Source organism: Pseudorasbora parva, chromosome 22 (assembly GCF_024679245.1).
Source record: "Pseudorasbora parva isolate DD20220531a chromosome 22, ASM2467924v1, whole genome shotgun sequence".
Classification (NCBI taxonomy): Eukaryota; Metazoa; Chordata; class Actinopteri; order Cypriniformes; family Gobionidae; genus Pseudorasbora; species Pseudorasbora parva.
In genome coordinates, this window is record NC_090193.1 from 27601689 (window position 1) to 27624535 (window position 22847).

At 37.5% G+C, this 22847-nt stretch overlaps 1 protein-coding gene and 2 long non-coding RNA genes across 6 annotated transcripts in view; 1 reads left to right on the top strand and 2 right to left on the bottom strand.

Annotated features, from left to right (window-relative positions):
• Positions 1–17442, bottom strand: part of LOC137057790 (uncharacterized) — a 70513-nt gene extending 53071 nt beyond the window's left edge. The window contains exons 1-2 of the long non-coding RNA XR_010900502.1: positions 16800–17442; positions 1–382 (exon numbers count right to left, since the gene is read on the bottom strand). This is a non-coding gene — a long non-coding RNA (uncharacterized lncRNA). The remainder of the gene's footprint in view (positions 383–16799) is intronic.
• The window catches only part of LOC137057791 (uncharacterized), a 27781-nt gene continuing 5160 nt past the window's right edge, over positions 227–22847 (top strand). For both annotated transcript variants that reach the window (XR_010900504.1, XR_010900503.1), the window contains exons 1-2: positions 227–361; positions 14210–14332. This is a non-coding gene — a long non-coding RNA (uncharacterized lncRNA). The remainder of the gene's footprint in view (positions 362–14209; positions 14333–22847) is intronic.
• phf2 (PHD finger protein 2) overlaps positions 17549–22847 on the bottom strand; it is a 25447-nt gene continuing 20148 nt past the window's right edge. For 2 of the 3 annotated variants that reach the window (XM_067430833.1, XM_067430831.1), the window contains exons 19-22: positions 21820–21915; positions 21632–21741; positions 20086–20392; positions 17549–19878 (exon numbers count right to left, since the gene is read on the bottom strand). In XM_067430833.1, coding sequence (XP_067286934.1) covers positions 19790–19878; positions 20086–20392; positions 21632–21741; positions 21820–21915 — 602 coding nt within the window. In that variant the 3' untranslated portion in view covers positions 17549–19789. The remainder of the gene's footprint in view (positions 19879–20085; positions 20393–21631; positions 21742–21819; positions 21916–22847) is intronic. The other variant, XM_067430832.1, reaches the window with a different exon arrangement.

The following is a 22847-nucleotide window of genomic DNA, read 5'->3' on the forward strand; positions in this document are numbered from 1 at the left end:
CTTGGAGAATATTTACTGGAGTAAAATGTGTGACAACTAGCCAGTGTCATATGTAGGCGCATCGTGGTACCAGCAGCGTGTTTACTCGGCACTAGAGGGCAGATGTTCCGCGGATCTACAGGTGTTGTTGTCATCGAGTGTTTGGCCACCGCAGACGGTAATTAGCGGCTCAGCCCTTCACATGGGGCGCGATAACATCAATGGTTGAAGATGCGCCCTTATCCATCTTCCCGCCATCAGCGGTCACGGTCCATTTCCGCTGCACAAACGCCCGCGGATGTTTTCCTGATTAAAGCGGCAGATAGAGCGCGTGTGGGCGGGATGAGCGGAGTCAAGTGCAGCCTGTCACTGATGATGCGGGGTAAGTGTTGAAATATTTACCCTGCAAAACAGAATGGATATGTATTCAGCAATTTTCACGAGATATAGCGGGAATTAGCTGTTATGGTTTACCAAATGCTTTATTTAAAAAATGCTGACAATATCTAAAGGTTTTCTCCTCAAGGCGACGTATTAGAATAACAGACCGGGAGGGTTGTAACAAAATCGTGTTTAAATGTCTGTAACTTAAGTGCTTTCTTTCGTTAGCCTATGTGTTTCAAACTATAGGCTATATTTTCATATTTATTACAATCGTTTCTAGCCAACCTAAACGATTTATTGTAAAGTACAAGAATGCATGTTGACTAAATCATTTTAAATGCAATAACCTGGTCAAATTTCTTTGTTCAAAAGGATTCCACCCCATCACCACAACATTTTAACATTTTAATTCAGATTGGAAGGAGAGTGGGGACGGTTGCAACATCGGACAGTTGCGTCATTGCTTATTCCTTAAATCAGGAATGAGTTGGAGAGATGATAATACTACTAGATGCTCATTTAGTCCCTCCATCTCTCTGGAAGAAATCAGCCCCATATAACCATTCCTTCTGCAATAAATAAATAAATAGCCTACTTTCTGTAAAAAATAAATAAATAATAATAAAAAAATCTATGCTCAGACTGTCACTGTCTAAACTGTTTTGTGAAGCATTATATAGTTACATCGTTTTAATCAGTGTTTTCTTACCTTCAAAAAGAGATGTGTCAAGCTAGCATAGCAAGTTAATGGCTGTGTAGGTCCCCTATGACAACATTAATAAGCGATATAACCAGTACCAAAACATGGTTGTTTAACTACTTGTTACTTGAATGGTAATTGTATGTTATATTATATTGTATATTAAATAGGTAAATTATATCAATTCTGTCATTGAACATCCATTAAATTTTTTTTAAACAATGTTTGTTTATTTATAATTATGGCTGAATCACAGTATACTGGACAGAATAAGTGTTGTTAAATGGTATTTACTCTATTCTCGCCACAGAATTAACCTTTAAAGAAACACTTTAATTTTCTGTGTAGTTTTATTTACCAATTTAAATTAATATTGTATATACTCATATAAATATGGACATGACTTCTTAAAGGGATCGTTCACCCAAAATTAAAATTCTGTCATTATTTTGTCACGCTCCATTTTTTCTTTTTCTTTTGCTGAACACAAAGGATGATTTTTGGAAGAATGTTTGTAACCAAGCTGACCTTGGCAGCCATTGACATCCACGGGGTGGGGGATGGGGGTGGTGTACTATGGTAATGATCGTGGGGGGGGGGGGGTCTACTTGGTTACATACAGTCTTTCAAATATCTTTCTTTGTGTTCAGCAGAACAAAGACATTCATACAGGTTTATAACAACTTTAGGGTGAGTAAATGATGACACAATTTAAGTTTTTGGGTGAACTATCCCTTTAAATGTCATCAACTAAAAGTCTGCATGTCACTCCAAATCAAGCTGTTCAAATACAGATACAAATACAAGACACACTGGAGAACCAACAGGATATTGCCTCTATTGAATATTTAACCAGATACACTAAACCAAATCTTTTAATAAAGAACGAGAGGTGTGATAATGTTGGCTTTGTGAAAGCACCTGAGCCAGACACAAGAGGCTAAACCAGCTGCCGTTTCCGCTAGCTCTCCAATTTTGTTTAAAGAAAAAAACTCTACAATTATTTACACTTCAGAAAGCCAAAGGTCAGGCAACAGAGTTTGGAGAATGAGCACCTTGCATCTGCTGCATGCACCAAGGTGGAGAATGTGACATCAGTGAGTTTTACCATACACCCTTTTGGTGTTAAATGAGATCTGACCTGGGCAAGGGTTCACTATAGCTGCAAAATCAGATACGCAACTGAAAGCACACAGATTTCTTTCAGAGCTTGGTTGTTTGGATTAGCACAGTTTTCATTTTATGTTAATACGTTTTGAGGTTTTTGATTGTTGTCATCCAGCATTGTAAATATAGGAGTGGTAAATAAAAATCAGACCTCTCTGACAGAATCAAATTCCTTCAAAAGCAGATGCCTGTCTTCTTATAAGAACTTCAAAACTCTTCTGAAACAGAATGGCTGTCAGAGCTCTGATAATTATTTAGATGTGCCGCATACTTGTGGTAAGCAGGCTGAAATGCTCCCTTTTAAATGCACCACTTTAAACTGACCAAAATTGAGCGAAGAATAATCCCTGTCAGTTGTAGTGGTCTGCCTCACATCAGCCTGGAAAAGCTTTAATACGACTGTGCCACATTCGTTTCTCTAACGTAAACTAACTCGATTCATTCTCCCATAGCCCGAAAGTGCAACTTAGCCGAACTGAACTGAGGCATTACAGCCGGCGGGCATGTGACCACATAATTTCTCCCCAAAATGCCCCACACTTCCTCTCTGTGTTATCATTATGCCTCTCAATGAGACACTTGAAAGCCTCTGCCGTACTGAGGCCGAAGTGCTGAACTCTGGAGCTGTTTGCACTGATTGGGCTTTTTCCAAATGAGGCCATGGTCTATATCAGGCCCGTTTGACGACATAACAAGGCTGTTAATATTCGAAGGAAATGCTGGGGGTCACAGAGCTCGCAGCCGTTTGACCTTCAGGGTTCAGAGGGCAGGGAACCAAGGGGTGGCACATGGCAGAAAGAGAGCCCTAATGATTTAGATATCTGTTACACACTCAGCAGAAAGCCAATCTCCTCTTATTAGCCGTCTGCCCTGAGAGTCGAGCGTCTGTCCGGTCCGCTAAATAATAAACCAACTTTGTGCAGAGCGGGGCCAATTTTAAAGTGCATTTGAATCGGGATTGCCAAACCGTTCTCTTAAATGACGGATAATGAAAGACAGTTGACCGCCAGCGGTGTGTGGTACGATGACGATTCATATTCTTCCCCTTTAAAGGTTTAAAGGCCTATAGTTGGTATACAGTAGGTGGTGGATGGAAATGTCAAATATTATGGAAGATTATAGAGTCTTTTGGACACGTTTGTTTATTTGCCTTGCGCTCAAAGCACTCTTGCACTTCAGAGTTAAGGAGTGTGCTCAGCCTTTGTAGCTTCTGACAAAGAAGTGGGATCAAGTGAGCATTCGGTAAAGTTCATGCTGAAAACGGCCCATCTTGCTTGCCGATGCATTGAGTGGTGCTCAATTTCATAGAAATAATTTTGTACACATGAGCCTTACAAAACCTTGTCCTTGGAAAACACTTTCAAAAGCAATTTCCGTCTTGTACTACTGCGTGTAAACAGAATAATTGTATTTGGGAAACTCCCTGTGCCAGCTGAACGCAATCCTTTTTTTTTTTTTTTTTTGCTAGGGCAGAATGGGATTACATATTTAATTTCATCTATGATTATGATATTGAAAATGATAAGCACAATGTGTGTATTATTAGATCTGTGGACAGATGGTGGAGTATCATTCATTGCATTGAAAATCTAAACATGATACTATCAACATTTTTTGTGGAAATGTACAATATACTAAATACTAGTTTGTTAAATTACCTTGTGGGTCAAACCGTTGTTATTTGGGGACACTGACTCTACTCTTAAGTTACAGCCCAAGTGTTTCCTTATGGTCATTGGGGTTGCTTACATAGAAAATGGCTGGTTTCATATGTATGGTAAAAGACCAGATGTTTGCATTTGCAAGGCTCAACCCTAAATTTGTTGCATCTGGCGCTAGGGTTCTCTGTTTATGCCGAACTGAAAGGTTGCGATTATAGATGTTTATTCACGTCACAAGGATTTGATCACACTACAGTGTGAAACACTTCACAACTGCTCATGTGAATGGGGGTCACGAAGAGTTTAAATGCCTGATGGGAAAAGCTTATTGGCTAATGGAGGCATAGATATGCCCATTCATAAAGTTCTGGCACAAAGTCTACAACATTTTTAACTTTTTTTCCCCCCCGGTATCTTTTTGCAGGTGGAATATTCTACTTTATGTGACCCACTTATTTAATCAGCTCTGGTATCCACACTTATGACCTCATAGCTGGTGCAACAGCTTTAAAACATCTCAGTATGTCAGATCATTTAGTTTTAACCTATGTGTGTCATCAGTGGTTATTATACAGCACTGGTCTTCATCCTTTTTCAGGCCAAATACAGTGATGTAGCAAGGGTCCATCTGTAACATATTGCATAAATCTGAGTATTGCAATTTAACCCTAACCTATAAAAACTTGCACTGAGTCCCATATTAATTTAGATACTTTATAATGCTATGCTACAGTGAGGAAAATAAGTAGAGGTCGACCGATTAATCGGATTTGCCTCTAGAGGCCTCTAGAGGCCAAATAAAAAACTATCGCTGGGTACGCGCTTCACCGAACGCTGCACAGAGCACGCTGACACATCTGACGCAAGGGGGTAATCTAGCACTCGGAAAGCGTTCCACCCATAGGGGCGGCCATTGATAACCAAGCCATCACCTGCTGTTAGCATCCCATTGACTCCCATTCATTTTTGAGTCACTTTGACAGTGAATAACTTTACATCTGATTTATAAAGAAACACAACAATGCATAAAAGGCCCCATTACCTTGTATCTTACACTATCGCCCCGTAGAAGCTGTTTTTGTCAAAATCGGCTAACGATTGCGTCATAACCAACGCGACTCTGTCGCACAGTTGAGAAATTACCGTATAGACAGGAGGAGAAGCTTAGAAGCAATCTTTTACTGTCTATGAGGCAGTCGGGGGGACGTGGAAACATAAAGTCTGATAAAGTCAAGAGTGAAGAATGGGGAGAAGCCGACAGTGAGCCAAAAGCAACGGGAGAAAATATTTAAACAACGTGATTCAGATTTCACTTTCCACAACTACTAGAAGACCTACAACTGTCAGTTGCTTACGTCACATCTACGTCGTCAAGCTCAGTCTGAGCCTGCTCAGTTCACTCAGCCATCAGGAAGTGAGTGCCTCTGATTGGCCTCATTTTCCGCCGTTGAAGTCAATGGCATAGCTCTGTCCATTTCTTTTACTGTCTATGATCTGACGCGCGTTTAATACGGCGTGAACGGGAAACTTTATTTACTTTATCATTATAAAGTAATTTTATTGGTGACTAGATGCTTTATAGCGAAAGACCAGCAGTATGTATGTACTTTGTCGTCGAGGCTGAGAGGATGCTAACATTAGCAGTTAACATTTACCTCAAGCAGTTAAAGCGATGTAACAACTTACTAGGTTATGTAAGAAACCAAACTGTATGGTCATGCATCCGACAGAAATATAAACACATCAGAAACGCATTTGCTTTCAATACATATTTTGTTATTTTGATAAGAAAACCGTCAATTCTAAAAAAAGCTGCTTGGTTTTATATGAAATAACACTTAATATAATACAGTAATCCATTATAATACATTATATCCAATATCCCATTTGTAACATTAAGTAAGGTTAATAAATTCTGTAGAAGTATTATTCATTGTTAGTTTTATTTGTTAACCTTTTTTATGCACTATGAACTAACATGAATGATTAAGATAGAATTGTATTGCTCAACTATTATTACACGGTGTAAAATGTATATTGCATATCATTCATGTAAGCTAGCTAAATAAGATAAATCCTTGTTAACAAATGAGACTTGCAGTCTGTTACCTGACATTTACTTACATGTTTCTAGGTAATAGCTAAAGAAACATTTATTTGTAATATTTTAATGTTAATATTTTCTGTAGATTTTTTTCTGTTAGAACTTGTCATTTTAATATATTCATATTTACATATGCAATTTAGAATTGGATATTGAAATATGATTAATTTGTTATTATTATTACTATTATTATTTTAAACTAGTATCTTTTTCAAAACTATCGGCCGATTAATTGGTTATCGGCAAGTGTGGTTCAACCCAGCTATTGGTATCGGTAAGATCCACTATCGGTCGACCTCTGAAAATAAGTATTTGAACACACTGCTATTTTGCAAGTTCTCCCACTTGGAAATCATGGAGGGGTCTGAAATTGTCATCGTAGGTGCATGTCCACTGTGAGAGACATAATCTAAAAAATATATCCAGAATTCACAATAAATGATTTTTTAACAATTTATTTGTATGATACTGCTGCAAATAAGTATTTGAACACCTGTCTATCAGCTAGAATTTTGACCATCAAAGACCTGTTAGTCTGCCTTTAAAATGTCCACCTCAACTCCATCCATTATCATAAATTAGATGCACCTGTTTGAGGTCGTTAGCTGCATATAAAGACACCTGTCCACACCATACAACCAGTAAGAATCCAACTACTAACATGGCCAAGACCAAAGAGCTGTCCAAAGACACTAGAGACAAAATTGTACACCTCCACAAGGCTGGAAAGGGCTACGGGGAAATTGCCAAGCAGCTTGTTGAAAAAAGGTCCACTGTAGGAGCAATCATTAGAAAATCGAAGAAGCTAAACATGACTGTCAATCTCCCTCGGACTGGGGCTCTATGCAAGATCTCACCTTGTGGACTCTCAATGATCCTAAGAAAGGTGAGATATCAGCCCAGAACTACACGGGAGGAGCTGGTCAATGACCTGAAAAGAGCTGGGACCACCGTTTCCAACATTACTGTGGGTAATACAATAAGATGTCATGGTTTGAAATCATGCATGGCACGGAAGGTTCCCTGCTTAAACCAGCATATGTCCCCTTCTTAAGTTTGCCAATGACCATTTGGATGATCCAGAGGAGTCATGGGAGAAAGTCATGTGATCAGATGAGACCAAAATAGAACTTTTTGGTCATAATTCCACTAAATGTGTTTGGAGGAAGAAGAATGATGAGTACCATTCCCAGAACATGGGGGTGGTAGCATCATGCTTTGGTGGTGTTTTTCTGCACATGGGACAGGACGACTGCACTGCATTAAGGAGAGGATGACTGGGGTCATGTATTGCGAGATTTTGGGGAACAAACACCTTCCCTCAGTTAGAGGACTGAAGATGGGTCGAGGCTGGGTCTTCCAACATGACAATGACCCAAAGAACACAGCCAGGATAACCAAGGAGTGGTTCTGTAAGAAGCATATCAAGGCTCTGGCATGGCCTAGCCAGTCTCGGGACCTAAACCCAATAGAGAATCTTTGGAGGGAGCTCAAACTCCGGGTTTCTCTGTGACAGGCCAGAAACTTGACTGATTTAGAGAAGATCTGTGTGGAGGAGTGGGCCAAAATCCCTCCTGCAGTGTGTGCAAACCTGGTGAAAAACTACAGGAAACGTATGACCTCTGTAATTGCAAACAAAGGCTGCTGTACCAAACATGTAACATTGATTTTCTCAGGTGTTCAAATACTTATTTGCAGCTGTATCATACAAATAGTATGACACAGCAACTGGGTATAATAGCAGCTGGAGGCGTATCGTGTGGGCGGAGCTAAAGAATAACGAGCGCACACAAAGCAGTGACGTCCTCAAGTGTGGAGAAGAAAATGCTACCTTAAATCAGATTCAACTAATACATATATGATCCAGAATCAGATCCGGAGGCTGAAATAAATTGAACAGGAGAAGCAACACCAGCAGGATGTCCGTCTCTGTGGTATGTACTGTATTTAGTGGCCTGTCAACATTTGTGTGGGTTTACTTGCAGTTTATGAGGACATGATTTGGTTTATGGACTAATTACTATTGTATGTGACTAAACCTTAGCAGTAGCAAACAAAAAGGTTTTGCACGTCAGACTAGTGTAACGTTACACTATGTATAGTGTCTATGTACTAGTGTAACGTTACACTAACGTTACACGTTATACATAGAACAACAATGGAGTAACCGTTAGCGCATTTGAATGACGAAGCACACTTTGTGAGAACGCTAGGTTTATGTTTGGGTGGTTTTACAATAAACAAACTGACACCTATAGTGGTCAACTAAACAAATGTATTTAAACCCACACCATAGATCGCATGCTCCATTGATAAATTAACTAACGTTATACACGAGCGTGTTGTTTACTGATGTTTACTTACGCGATGATAGCAACATAGACATTTGAAGCAGCTTTACTCACCGCCTGCTTCTAAAGCACGACCGCGAACCTTTATCGTCACCGCTCCATCAAAAACACACTTCTTTGGTAACTGTTGATTTCGTGAAGTTCTGTGACAGCAGTGAAAGTGGAGATCCACTTTTGCGATGTGACTGAAGTGATGTTGTGCCGCTTCCCGTCATTTCTGCGTTCAAATCGGTTCAAATGCAGTGCTGCCTTCCCGGAATGCTGTGCTGAAGCGTTGAAGTCGCTTGACATCACCCATAGGAATAAAGTGAAGCGCGGTGTGACAGAATGGTGCTGCACGGACGACTGGATCTGCACCTGAGAGCAGTGTTTATGGGCGTGCATTTGCTCTTTCACGCGTGCGCGCACCCTTCCGGGAGAAGAGCTAAAGCTGTTTTCTTTAAAGCAGTCTATATCCACATCGCTGTGATCTTTCGTTCTGCTGCCACTGCTGTCAATTTTTTTGTGTTTATTTTGTTACTCAGAGGAAAACATGCTGTACTTTCTATCGAAACGCTTCGCAGCAGCGCGGATGATGCAGTCGGGATGTTAAGCGAGCTCTCAGTTTCAAGAGTTTCCAGAGTATTAGATTTTAACTTGGCCTACTTTGCAAACAAAATAATTCTTGTCTATTTCCTTAGTGGCTTCTTTATAGCAGAAGCCAAATTGAGTTCACACTTCAGCTCTGTATAATGCAAAAGCGGAATAATGCTATTGTCTTGAGAGCTGGGTTTGCTAATGCAAAAACACTAGCAATGCATGGACCTTTACTTTGCGCTTCTCAGACTCCGCGTCAGTTAGTTATGTTCTGAGATAACACTGCCATCTAGCGGTTGGGTTTTATACAGTCTGTGGTTTAAACCGAACACAAAGCCACGAATCTTGGATGTAAATAAATAAATACCGGTATATAAATATCGATACAGTGTTTTTGAGAACCGATACAGTATCTACAAACATAATATTGCGATATTCACATGTATCGATATTTTCTTACACCCCTAGTAACAAGGCATGATGGATCCATGCTCTCATTCTGTTTACGCCAAATTCTGACTCTACCATCTGAATGTCTCAACAGAAATCGAGACTCATCAGACCAGGCAATTTTTTCCCAGTCTTCAACTGTCCAATTTTGGTGAGCTTGTGCAAATTGTAGCCTCTTTTTCCTATTTGTAGTGGAGATGAGTTGTACACTATGGGGTCTTCTGCTGTTGTAGCCCACCCGCCTCAAGGTTGTGCATGTTGTGGCTTCACAAATGCGTTACTGCATAGTATACCTCGGTTGTAACGAGTGGTTATTTCAGTCAAAGTTGCTCTTCTATCAGCTTGAATCAGTCGGTCCATTCTCCTCTGACCTCTAGCATCAACAAGGCATTTTCGCCCACAGGACTGCCGCTTATTGGATGTTTTTCCCTTTTCGCACACAGACTGAGAGCCAGGCGTTCTCGTCCGACATTAGTGTCTGACCTCACAAATGCGCTTCTATAGAAGAATGGTCAAACATTTCCATAAACAATGCTAAACCTTGTGGAAAGCCTTAATTTCGTGTTGAGCAATGGTTGGGACCTGGTTAGGAAACCAAATACTACATTGCCGATCTGGGATGATTTTGGATTTGTGCCTAACGAAAAAGGTGAACCTTTAAATAAGGATGAAGCCATTTGCCGGATTTGCAAAAACGAAATATGTGTTAAATGGGCGGACACGTCAAATCTCAAGAGCCATCTCATCATGTCAATCATGTCATCCATCGGCGTTTGTACAAGTTATTTCCTGTGAACGCAAACGCCCAGCTGGTGGTCAGGTTGGTATTGGAGAGGCTTTCGCCAAACGAGAGAGTGACAACTGGAAAATGCTGACAAGAGACGTGGCAACGTATTTGGAGCAACGTATCTACATCCGACGAGCTGGATGGAGCCTTACATGGCTGACATCACCGTCGGTGTATGAATGGGTGAATGTGAGGCAAAAATGTAAAGCGCTTTGGATAAAAGCGCTATATAAATGCAGTCCATTTATTTGGTGGTGGAGAACGCGCCGCTCCTCAGTTTTTATTTCCCTGCATGTTACGAATTCTGTTTGAAAGTTGCAACGATTTATAGTTTAGCCTAATATTTAACTTTCTTATTTTCCCATTTATTTCACTTTATTATCCCTGATATTTATTTTATTTATTTCAATGTTAGCAGGCTGTGTTTCACTCGTGCTGTAAACACGCACGTTTGTTAACAGATGTTTGAGCCTCATTTTTTAATTCATATATATATATATATATATATATATATATATATATATATATATATATATATATATATATATATATATATATTTAAAATGTGAATTGTTTTATTGAAAAGCAGACATTTAAGCTTTCTTTAAAGGTGGGTAAGTCTTATTTCAAAACCGTTTTAGAAAAAGGACACGGGCCGAGTGGAATAACAAACTTCAGCCAATCAGCAGGTAAGGGGCGTGTCTACTAATGATGGTGAGAAGAGCGCTCGTTCTGTGCACGTCATTATTCAAAACACACGAGTCACACATGACGGACATTAGCCGAGAACTAGCCTAATATATGCTGCTTGACTATGCTTGTGTGTCATGTTTGCTTGTTAGTCCATTTGCGATCGTATTGTGTCTCACTTCAGTGATGATAAAGACCCGTTCATTTCCACACCGTATGGAGCATCTAAATCTCATCACTGTGTGCTTCAAGCATCAGCTCACACAATGTCTCCGACAAGAAAGATACTATACTCCTAATATATATTTGCTTACTCTTTTCATGATCTATATAACCCTTATCCAGTCATAATTGTAATATGTCGTTAGCTGGACTGTCGTGCTTGTTCTAGAGAGTTGTTCATGAGAACAGTTTGTGTTTTGTGATCGCTATAACTCTAATCTTGTCATAATTGTAATATGTCGTTAGCTGGACTGTCGTGCTTGTGTTCTATCGAGTTGTTCATGAGAACAGTTTGTGTTTTGTGATCGCTATGACTCTAATCTTGTCATAATTGTAATATGTTCGTTAGTTGGACTGTCTTGCTCGTGTACTATCGAGTTGTTCACAAGAACGGTTTGTGTTTTTGTGATAGAAGGGATGACTTTTTCATTGAATATTCGACCTGGATTAGATACACAGAGATTCTGCCATAGCTGTTGATGCCTCTGATTTTACGTATGTGTGGGGCGGCGCTATCAAAATAGGGGCGAGACCCTTTTGGGGGTAGGGGCGTGTTTGTTTTGGTGATTTGAAATACCAACAACAACGGTTACCAGATAGCACTTACCCCACCTTTATACTTATGTTTCCTGTTTGTGTGATAAGTAGGCTATAGGGCAGTGTTTTATTCATTGTTTCAGTTTCAGTTTCATCACCCACTCCGAACCCCACAAACACCATGCCACCGCCGGTGGTTGATCAATAACCACCGCGGTGGTAAAAAAAACTGCCACCGTCACAGATCAAGTCTGTGGTAGGAAAGATTTTTTGGTAACACTTAAATATTTGGGGAACACATTCACTATTAATTATAACTTTTGCCTCAATAAACCTCAATTTACTGCTTATTAATAGTAAGGTTGTGGTAGTTTCTGAAGCGTTTAGATATTAGGTAGGATAAGGATTAAGGGATGATGCAGATTAAGGCATTAATATGTGCTTAATAAATACTAATAAACAGCCAATATCCTAGTAATATGCATACTAAGAAGCAACTAGTTAATGGCGAGAATTGAACTCTAAAATAAGCCGTTACTATATATATATATATATATATATATATATATATATATATATATATATATATATATATATATATATATATATATATATATAATTTTTATTTTATGCTCACCAAGGCAGCATTTAATAAAAAATGCATAAAAAAATGGTGAAATGTAATTACATTTTAAATTTATATATATAAATGTATTTAATTCCTGTGATGATGGTAAAGCTGAATTTACAGCATCAGTACTCCAGTCATGATCCTTCAGAAATCATTCTAAAATGCTACTCAAGAAACTTGTTTTTTTTTAAAAATATATTAGGGATATTAGTGCTTAAAACTGTGGTAAAAACTTTAAGATTAACATTAACTAAAACATTTTTATTTAAACATTTACTAATACACTATTTAAATCAAAAGTTGTGTCTTTTATTTGACAAAGTTTAACAGATCTGGGCTTAGATGAACTAACAATGAATAGTTGTATTTTTATGGACTAATATTAACAAAGAGTAATAAACAATGTAAAAAATGTATTGCTCATTGTTAGTTAATATTAGTTATAATGCATTAACAAACGTTAAATAATGGGACATCACTGTAAAACCGTTACCAAAACAGTTGCTTTAAAAACAGAAAAGAAAGAGGAACAAATTTGTACTGACCACAAACCTTTGAACGCAATATAGACACATGTACATAAAGCAGAACGAAGAAGACCTTGCTCCCCTCAGCAAAAATCTTCTTGAACCACAAGGAATGCAACTTCTAAGACCCTACTGCGAGGCTGAAGACCACTGAGTGCCTGCATCACTGTTAGGCCACACAAAGATATGACTTACTCAAACATTCCAATGCAATTAAAGCATCTTCTGCATGGCACGTTTCACTGAACCACTGGGGGCTTGTTAATAAGACCGCAGGGCTTTTACTGAAATCACAGTGAGGCGGGCGGTCCGTTCACATCTGTGACCGCTACACTGCATATGATCACCATGAGATAAGCTTAAATATGACACTCCGCAGATCCACCTGGACTCCCCTGACACTGCAATTATGAAACCACTTGCCCTCCTAAAGACACCTATAATTAATTCCTAATGGACTCAAAAATGATTTTAAACCCACTGACAGTTCTGTAAAACAGGTATGGAGCTAAAGGGAAACAGCTAAATAAAAAGGGACAAAAACAATGTCTTCTAAACATGAGAAATTATGACATTGTCCTAAAATAAAGCATAAAAACATATAAATAAATTGCATCGAATAATTTTTTCAAAACATATTAGAAACGCATTAGTTTTAAATTCACAACAAAAATCTGAGTTACTTAGTTACTGAGTTGCATTAAAAGTAATGCAGTTTACTTCGTTTTCCCATTTATTGACTAAAGGCCCATTCACACCAAGGACGGTAACTGTAAAGATAACTATATTAGCGTCCACACCAGTGATATCGTTGTTTTTTCTAAGCACATTTTTCTAAGGGCTTTAAATGCTTGCGCTTGTTACAGCAGAATGGATTCTGATTGACTGTCAATATTTTTATTGTTTATCAGCTGAATAAAATCGTTATGAAAATGATTCCAATGATATTGTTTCTCTAAATTGTTATAGTTGTGGTGTGAACCTATTTTTTAATATTCAGAACGATTTTTATAACCATATATTTATCGTTACATGCTTAGAGAGATTGAGATTAACTGCAGAGGCGTTTTTTCTTTTTTTTTTATTGCTGAATTAAGAGTGTTGAACTTTCTCTCCTGTGCCATTTCATTTTTGTTTATATATTTAAATAACAAACAGATCCAGACGGTACAAAAAGGTTACGCAACATTACTTTCCATAAAAAAGTATATAATAAACACAATTAGTAACATTTTATGGAGTAATGTAATATTGTTAACACATTTAAACTTTGTAAGTAACGTAAATACTTTAAAAGTAACCTTTCCCCAATACTGATCAGAGCCATTAAAATATTAAACACAAGAATTTTAAAGTTACAATCTGTTTCCGCTGCAAAACTGAACTTCAAATGATTTCTTTTTTTCCCTGATTGTAGCCGACATGCCTGTTTTTTTTCTCTAGGATTTTTTGGCGAAGAGAATGTCCTGCATTGCTTTAGTCATCTGCCGCCCACAAGCTGAACAATAACACACACTCTAAGGACATCGGACAGATGTCCCTGTGGATGAAGAGTACATTTTAAATGTAAGTGTTGTCTTATTCATATTTGCAAATCTATTTAACAGTATTTGGAAATATTACCAGTCAAAAGTTTGGACACTAATTCAAAAGTCACTGGTTTCACCTAAAATAATTGATATTATTTTTGAAATAAAATACAAATTATACCCCAAGTTTGCTTTTTTTAAAAGTAAAATTGTATTTAAATATTGTTCTATTGTTTCTTATTTATTAAGTTGAATCGAATATTGAAGGAAAAATGCTGTAATCTATGCAAAGTTTCATATTTTTGGATGCTATTCAAAAAAGTAGGTATATCCAAAATTTTGACTGCTAATAATTAAAATACACAGTAAATAAAATCACCCAAGTTTTGTGAAAAAGGCCAATGTATTAACAGATTGGTTTAAGCAGCATTAAAATATATTGATTATAGAACCCATGAATAAAGTTGTTCTGGTTCTCTGTTAATGTATATAATGTATATATATATATAATATAGTCTTTTGGGTAGCACTTTATTTTACAGTTATGTTCCCAATGTACATACTATGCACTTATTATAGTAATTACAATAACTGGGTAAAAACTGGTACTAACTCTGAGCCTATCCATGAACCTAACCCCTGTCTTTACCTTATATTACCTAGTACTTTCTTAGGTAAACTCTAAAAAATGCTGGGTCAAAAACAACCCAAGTTGGTTGCAAATGGACAAACCCAGTGGTTGAGTTAAATGTTTGCTCAATGTGCTGGGCAGTTTTATTTAACCCAAATATTGTTGGTAAATTAATATATGGCTGGCTTAAAATGAACTCGAAATAGGTTGGAAATTAAAAATCAGACATAATTACTAGAGGCAACAATAATAATCAAAAGGTGAACATTTATTAATAAGCAATTTAATAAATGTTTATTGTGTAATTATTATTCATTAAACTTATTAAAGATATTCCTTTACACATTAATAAATGTTCATACATTAAGCAAACAATACAGTCATTTTTGTATTGTAAATAGTTTGCAAACATTTAACCCAACCGCTGGGTTAAAGCAACAGTTTAAACAACTACACAATTGCTGGGTTTGACCATTTTCAACCCAACTTGGGTTGTTTTTAACCTAGCATTTTAAAGGGTTAGTTCACCCAAAAATAGAATTTATGTCATTAATGACTCACCCTAATGTTGTTCCACACCCGTAAGACCTCCATTCATCTTCAGAACGCAGTTTAAGATAAGATACATTCCAACGGTCATGAATCAACGGATTGATTCATGATTCAGATCGCATGTCAAACTGCTGTAATCACGTGACACTGGCAATCCGAATCATGACTCAATACGCTGATCCATGACTGTTTGAATCTTTTTTTGAGGTTTGAAAACAAACGCGGAAAAGAAGACAATGCTGAATAAAGTCGTAGTTTTTGCTATTTTTGGACCAAAATCTATTTTCGATGCTTCAAGAGATTCTAATTAACTAACTGATGTCTCATATGTTTGATGTTGTTTTTATTCCCTTTCTGGACAGTATAGTGTGAATACACTTAGATACGCTGTCAGACTAAATATTAAATATCTTAAACTGTGTTCCGAAGATGAACTGAGGTCTTACGGGTGTGGAACGACATTAGGGTGAGTCATTAATTACATAAATTTCATTTTTGGGTGAACTAACCCTTTAAGTACAAGTGCACACACTGAAAAATAAAGTGCAACCATTTTTTGAATGCTATATTTGATTAAAGGGCTTAAACCACCCATCTTCTTCCAAATCAGTCATACTCCATCTTTCTGAAATGGCTCTGGTTTTTCTGATGTTAACTAACTGCTAAAACAATGTTTGCTAAACACTGCTGTGCGCAGACAAACAAACTGGTGGCAGGAACAAGTTAGGCTTGATATACGAGCCTCTTCTGCAATTCCTCTCAGAGATAAACATCATTAATACGCTACAAAGTACTTAGGGGGGACATTGGGTGCTACTTTGCTTGGGGGGGTTTGGTTTACCGTGAGGCAATGAGCTGTGGCGTTCTCTGCGCCGTGTGGGATACGTGGCAGATGTCGATGACAAAATCTGCATTTTCATGTTGAGAGTGGAACCCTGCCACATACTCCAACAATAACAAATACCTACTCAAATATGGTTTTACCCTAAATTATTTGAAATGTATGTCATGCCGTTAAGATTTATGTGGGATCGTGCGTAACGTTAAAGACCAAAGGGAAGAAATTGAGTAAAAAGTAAACATAAAAAATGTGAAATTGGTTGCGGCCACATTTTTACAGTAATTGTTTGCTTATGGACAATTGTTTTTGAACTATAGGCTGAGGTTTTTTTTTAATATTTCCTCACTAAATTAGCCATAAAAAACCCATCAATGACAAAAGCTGCTGTATAAACAAAATGCGGGTCTGTGATGTACATTCTAAAGCATACAATTTATTTTGATCTGTAAAACTCCTAACTGATGTGTGGAGCAGATGTACCTGCCAACCCTTTCCACAGGGAAGCAAGCAAAAGATGCGTTTTCTGGGATTTCTATCTCCACCTGGTGGCTCTCTCTGCACCTTCACCTCCAATCCTCGTAAATCAGGTCAAGACAAAAGACGTTGAAAACGAGTCCTTGCTCTTAAATTCTATTGGAAGCCACTAGGAAGTAAAGAAAAAAAAACACAAAGATAATTTACACAGAGCAAAGACATCATGAGTACAATGCTATTCTACACACGTCCCCTTACACATACTGTTCACTCGGAACTATGCGACTATACTATACGATACTATATTCCGGCAACACGAAGAGCATTAACGGTGTTGACCTTGGCTTGGTTTTGGATTTGGCTGGAGCCGCCGGCTGGACTCGCCGGTGTTTTGGCTTTAGCTGTGTATTAAAGAACAAAAGCAAAAAGTGCAGCTCGGCTCCCAGTGGACAATGTGGTTCTAAATGAGGGGATTGTGTGCGAGTCGAGAGTTTCTCCAGGGCATCAGACCTGAATGGTACAGTAGCATGAGCCCATTTAAAAGTAATTACCACAGCATGTTCCAGGGAACGTGTGTAGCCCTGCCATTCCGTATGAATGGGGGAAGAACATGTTACCAAAACTGACTTTTGTGTGCCATTGTGGCATGGGAACAATAAAGCTGAATACAAAAGGTTAAAAAAGGGCATTTCTGCAAACACATGACATGTTAATTCAAAACACATCTTTGTGAGTCAGAAAACAGAGTGCACTACTACAAAAGTATCATTCACTGCCATGAAACAGTGGATGCATTTAATTGTTTGAACATATAAAAATAAACCACAACAAAGCAACACACATTTTGTACAAATAAAAACCTGAAATAGTTCCATTGTTTTGATTCGGAAAGGTGGATACAAGATTTACATTGGTAACTAAAACACTGTAATTTATGAGCACAGTAAACCTGGTTAAGAATGTACATACTCTATTACCAAAATAAAACTCATGGCATGATGGTATGGATCTTTAAAATAGCTGCTTAATAATAATAACAATAATAATGTAACATATTGATGAGCAGTTGCACTTGATTTGATGAAAACAATAAAGACAAATTTTGCCAAGACAAAAAAAAACAAAAAAACAAAAACTATTGCCCAATGTTAATGATAGAAGTGTCCTAAGGGGCTCACAGACTGATAAAAGATTTCAAACAAAACCTCTTAAGAATTATACAAGTATAAAAGGCTACAAACATTAATAAATTACATCACTGACACAGAAAACACTTCACAAGGTGCTAGTAAAATAACTTTAAAATCCATCAGGGGTATTTTAGCTCAAATGTCAGGCTGGTCGTAGAAACATGATTTTTTTCCTTATTCCCCGTCATAAATGAATCATAATACACATGGTTTTCTGCATGTAAGGCCATATGAGAATAAATGTTACACTGTATTTTGTTCTCCAGGCAACACCTTTGTCTAATGTAACAGAATGAAATGAAAACAAAACAAAACAATGGTTAAAAAAAGTACAGCTATTGTGTATCTAACAACAAAAAAAAGGTAATGACTATTTCTATATCTTTATATATATATTTTGTTTGTAATTAGCAAAAACTAGTAAAAATGTATAATGAAGTATTAAGGAAAAAAGGATACAAAAAGTAGTCATTTAAAAAGCTATATACAGGCTACATTCTACATACTGTACTGTGAAGCAATATAAATGCATATTTCATTCTAGGGTAATTGGTGCTGCCTGTGAAACAAACAGAAGAGAGAAAGTATCCCCATGTAGTGAAATGTCATGGATGAGGCTTATCATCAGTGCTAGAGATCCCATTTATGTAGTGTTTCGTTGCTTTTGGCAAGTGTTTTGTAATGTATCATGGAACCGTAATAAGAGCTACATTGTCAAACAACAAAATAATGCAAAAAACAGGATGACATTAAACTGATTGTAGTATCAATGTCTAAAAAGAACAAAAATATATAAATAAAAATGTAAAAGATGTGCTAAGAATTCAGTAAAGTTTAGTTGTGACATTGCATGTCATGTGATGCACTGAATTGCTAGAACAATTCTAGAAGGGGGAAACAAGATATTTCAACCATGTCATTAAAAATATGGTTTGATATCGATATGCATGTTTAATGATGTCAAAATATACATTGACAGTCCCCACAAAAACATTTTTTTCCTATATTTGTAAAAAATTACATACAGTTGTAATTTTATAGAAGCTTTTGAGACAACATAACTAGCAATAAGGGTTCGTATTTGTGCTTCACGGATGTTTTGTAAGTGCCTTCTGGCTTTTCTCAAGCTACCTATGACATGTACAATTATATTAGGTTAATAAATATTATCTGTGATAGTGCTTAGCAAACAGAAAATAATTTTTTCAGTTGTCCTGTGTAAGTAATGTATATAAAAATGTGTTTTTTTTGCTTAAGGAAATTAAATTCCAAATGGGAGATTTTAAAATCCCCCAGGCAGTTATTGTGAATATCGTCATCTATTGTTAAAAAAAACAAAAAAACAAAAACAAAGAAATGAAAAGATAATGATAAGCCACATCCAAAAAGCAGTAATGAACTTCTTGTTTGCAACCTTCCACCTACCCCTTTCCCCCAAAACAATGCATGCAACTGGAATGCATGCAAGGGATACTTTCTGTGTCTTGGAATGACTGCTATGTATCTTATAATATATTAGCAACCCCTGATAAACTGATAGCCGTAGTAAAACAAGACAAATTCTTCTTACAAAATATTAATAGCAGGTATTCTGTACATTTTTAATATCTGAAAGTTATAAAGTAAAAGAAGAGGCAAAAACCTATCTGAGCTATGTTCTTCTTAGAAATTGAAAACTTGTGGGATCCTGTTTGCATTCCCGCCCATTTCAGTCCTTGCTGCTCTCATCCCAGCTCATCGAGAGAGGGAGGGATCAGTCCACGGGTCCATAAACATCAGGAGAAAAAAAGTCACCCATTGTCCATGTTACAGCAGGAGCTTGCCATTGCGATGAATCTTTAAGATTTTTCCAAGTCTCTGTTTGGCCGTTGCCATTCCTTTCTTTAGCCGCTTGGCTGTGGGCGAGACAAAGCTAAATGGTTAGCATATGCAACAACAACATCCTTCCGCATCAATACATTAAGCCACAGCTGTGTCAATAAATTATTAATGGTGCAGAAATTGCGACTCTCATATTGGCCAGTGCAACATAAACAAACCTTTAAACATGAATTAATACTCATCATCAAAGAAGGTCCTATTTATGTTTTGTTCAAAATCACCTTTGGCATCCGTCGAATTCCCTCGTTCGACTTTTGCTGGCGGGACAGTTGAGGTGTTCTGAGATGATGACGATGATGAAGGCCGCCTCTGGCTGAGGAAGACTCCGGGGGCCATGGGTTGCGAGCTGCCGGCGGTTTTGCCCGTTCCAGTGCTGTACTCGTGGTCGGCCAGGTTGGTCTCGGAGTCTGGGGTGGGTTCTGGAGAGCTGCTGTCGTGAGAGAGTTTGTGAGGCTCCTCTACAGCCACGGGCTTCTTTTTGGTACTCTTTTTCTTCTTCTTGATCTTCTGCTCCTCCTGTAGCAAGAACTAGTTAGGATCACATTTAGCTAAATCAGTCTTACAGATGTTCAATGAAAATGGAAGCTATTAGAGAGGATTCAAAATTTCTTCAACTTTAATCTCACTCGAGCTGCATGAACTCCCACAAGTTCGGGAAAAACCTGATGAACATGTTCTCCAGCATGATTTGACAATTATATTTTCAAATTGTGGTTCAAGACACAAAAGGAGCTCACATAGTCAATTCCAGCAATTTGCGACCTTAAATAGTGCAGGACCTACATATTTCATCAAAAACCTTCAAAGTTCTTAAAAAAGATGTTGTGGTGTCAGACATTTGGACCCCACTGGAAATGAATGGTATGATGCAATGTAATGATTGCAAATGAGATCCACAAAATCTGTATTAAATAAATAGTTTTACTCTTTAGGGGTTACACTTTTTTGCAATTTTTCTGATAATATTTGATTAGGTTTGCTGCCCTTGTTTGTAGGGCTACACAATTTGGCCAAAATCTTGTGATTATCAATATTATAATATATAATGGTATTTATAATTATTACTAAATAAAGATATTAAACAGAATTCAAAAGGATACTATTGTAATATTTAACTGTACTATATATACAAAAAGATTATCTTTTATAGTACAGCTGCACAATTTCAATACTGATACTGGCTGTCTTCATTTCTTAATTTACAAATGTTAAACCAACTGAGGTTTTACTTTGGCAGAAAACCACCGCTTCTCCTTTGTGTACAATAGCTGGTTCATAAGCACTTCTCCTTAAGTTTGGGAAGATGGTTGGTGCATGTTAAGTTCCCCAATAAGCAGCCCAAACTCAGAGCAGATGCAGAGATGAGTTTGTGTAGAGCAACATTTCCTGTGAACCAAGCCACTCTGAGACACTGAAAACAGGATCATATTCAAAACAAAACAAAACCCACAATGCAGCGTTTCAGTCTGAAAACGCAGCGCAACGTTAATTAATTTATTGAATTAATTTGTAGCCTTTGCGACTTGATAAACTTGCAGCTCTAGAATTTACTTAATTTAGAAGTAGAAAGTATTACTTAAAATTACATTAACAATGCTTTTTGCCTATAGTTTCTGCAATTGCAGACAATCACAAATGTGCTTTATACTGGCTGATTAAATTTCTGATTTTAAATTTCTTAATATCAGTTATTGTTTTTAAACTGATATGTAAACATTTGGGCATTGCATTGAATGAACCGCTTCATTATGAGCATAAAGCGTTAACCTGATGAGACAATTTAGCTGCCGCAGCTGCCAGTCCAGTCTCTATGGACGCCACACGTGCCCCCTCCCGAGCTGGTCTCTCCTGTCGTGGTACAGTGGGCCCAACTCGTGCTGCAACAGTATGAATATAATGTGATTCCATTTACGTTATAGTCAATTTCCCACCTGAAATTGTAGACTTTGAACTACCTGTTGGACTATACGGAGTGTCATCTGTATTTTTCCTTTTTTTCGATCTCGATTTGAAGATTGGGTTGTCCTCCTCAGATTCCAGGGATGGATAAACTGGAGAAAAAAAAAGATTAAAAAAGGCAAAAGTTAGCTAATTCTACAGATTCCCCCAGTTTTGTTTCTACTGGAACTTCTCCTACTCTTGGAGTGTTATATGTATGGTCTAAAGTCATTAATGAAAGCAATGTAAATATGTCGAAGCACATTACTTTTAAACACATAGCTTGTACATGAGAAACCACCCTATTTTTGCACTCCATAAACTACAGTGCTAAGTATTTTCTCATTGGACAGGATGTTAGCGTGACACAGATGCACGGCAGCTGTTTCTTGCCCTGCCTCGGCCTGCATGCACCTAGCTTCTTTGAACTCAACCACTCAGGAACACGCAATTTCCAACAATTAAATTATCAAGAAAAAGAAAAAAATGTTTACAGAAAGGAGGAATGCTCGTGTGCTTGATAAAACGCTTTCATAGTGTGAGTCCGAACGGGAATGTGCGTGCTAGTAATGACTAATTAGGGTATCAGATCAAAAAGCATTTAAAACAACAGTTTAAAACTCATGCTAATGGATTATTAACAGGCTTCTAATGGTCTTGCTGTTCTTGGAAGGGGTTCACAAAAGCTATAAAAGGGAGCACTCAAAAAGGAGGAATTGAAAAGTTCTAGCTGAGAGTAAACACGCCTGTCACTTTGCAGTGAATGAGAACCCTTAAGTCAAAATCAAACTCTAATCAGAACGTTGATATAGCAGATTTACACTGTTTTGCTTTGCTCTAAGGACACCTGGGCAATTCCAAGTCATCATGAAACATCCTTGACAAATTGTCTCAGAGGAACTAATTGGTCTTGATAATAGTGCAAACAAGCTATCCAAGATGAATGTACTAGAGAACTTCAATCTGTTTTTAAAGGGACAGTTTCCTGAAAATTGAAAACCACGCCATCATTTACTCGTTATTCAAACTAGGGCTGCACAATACA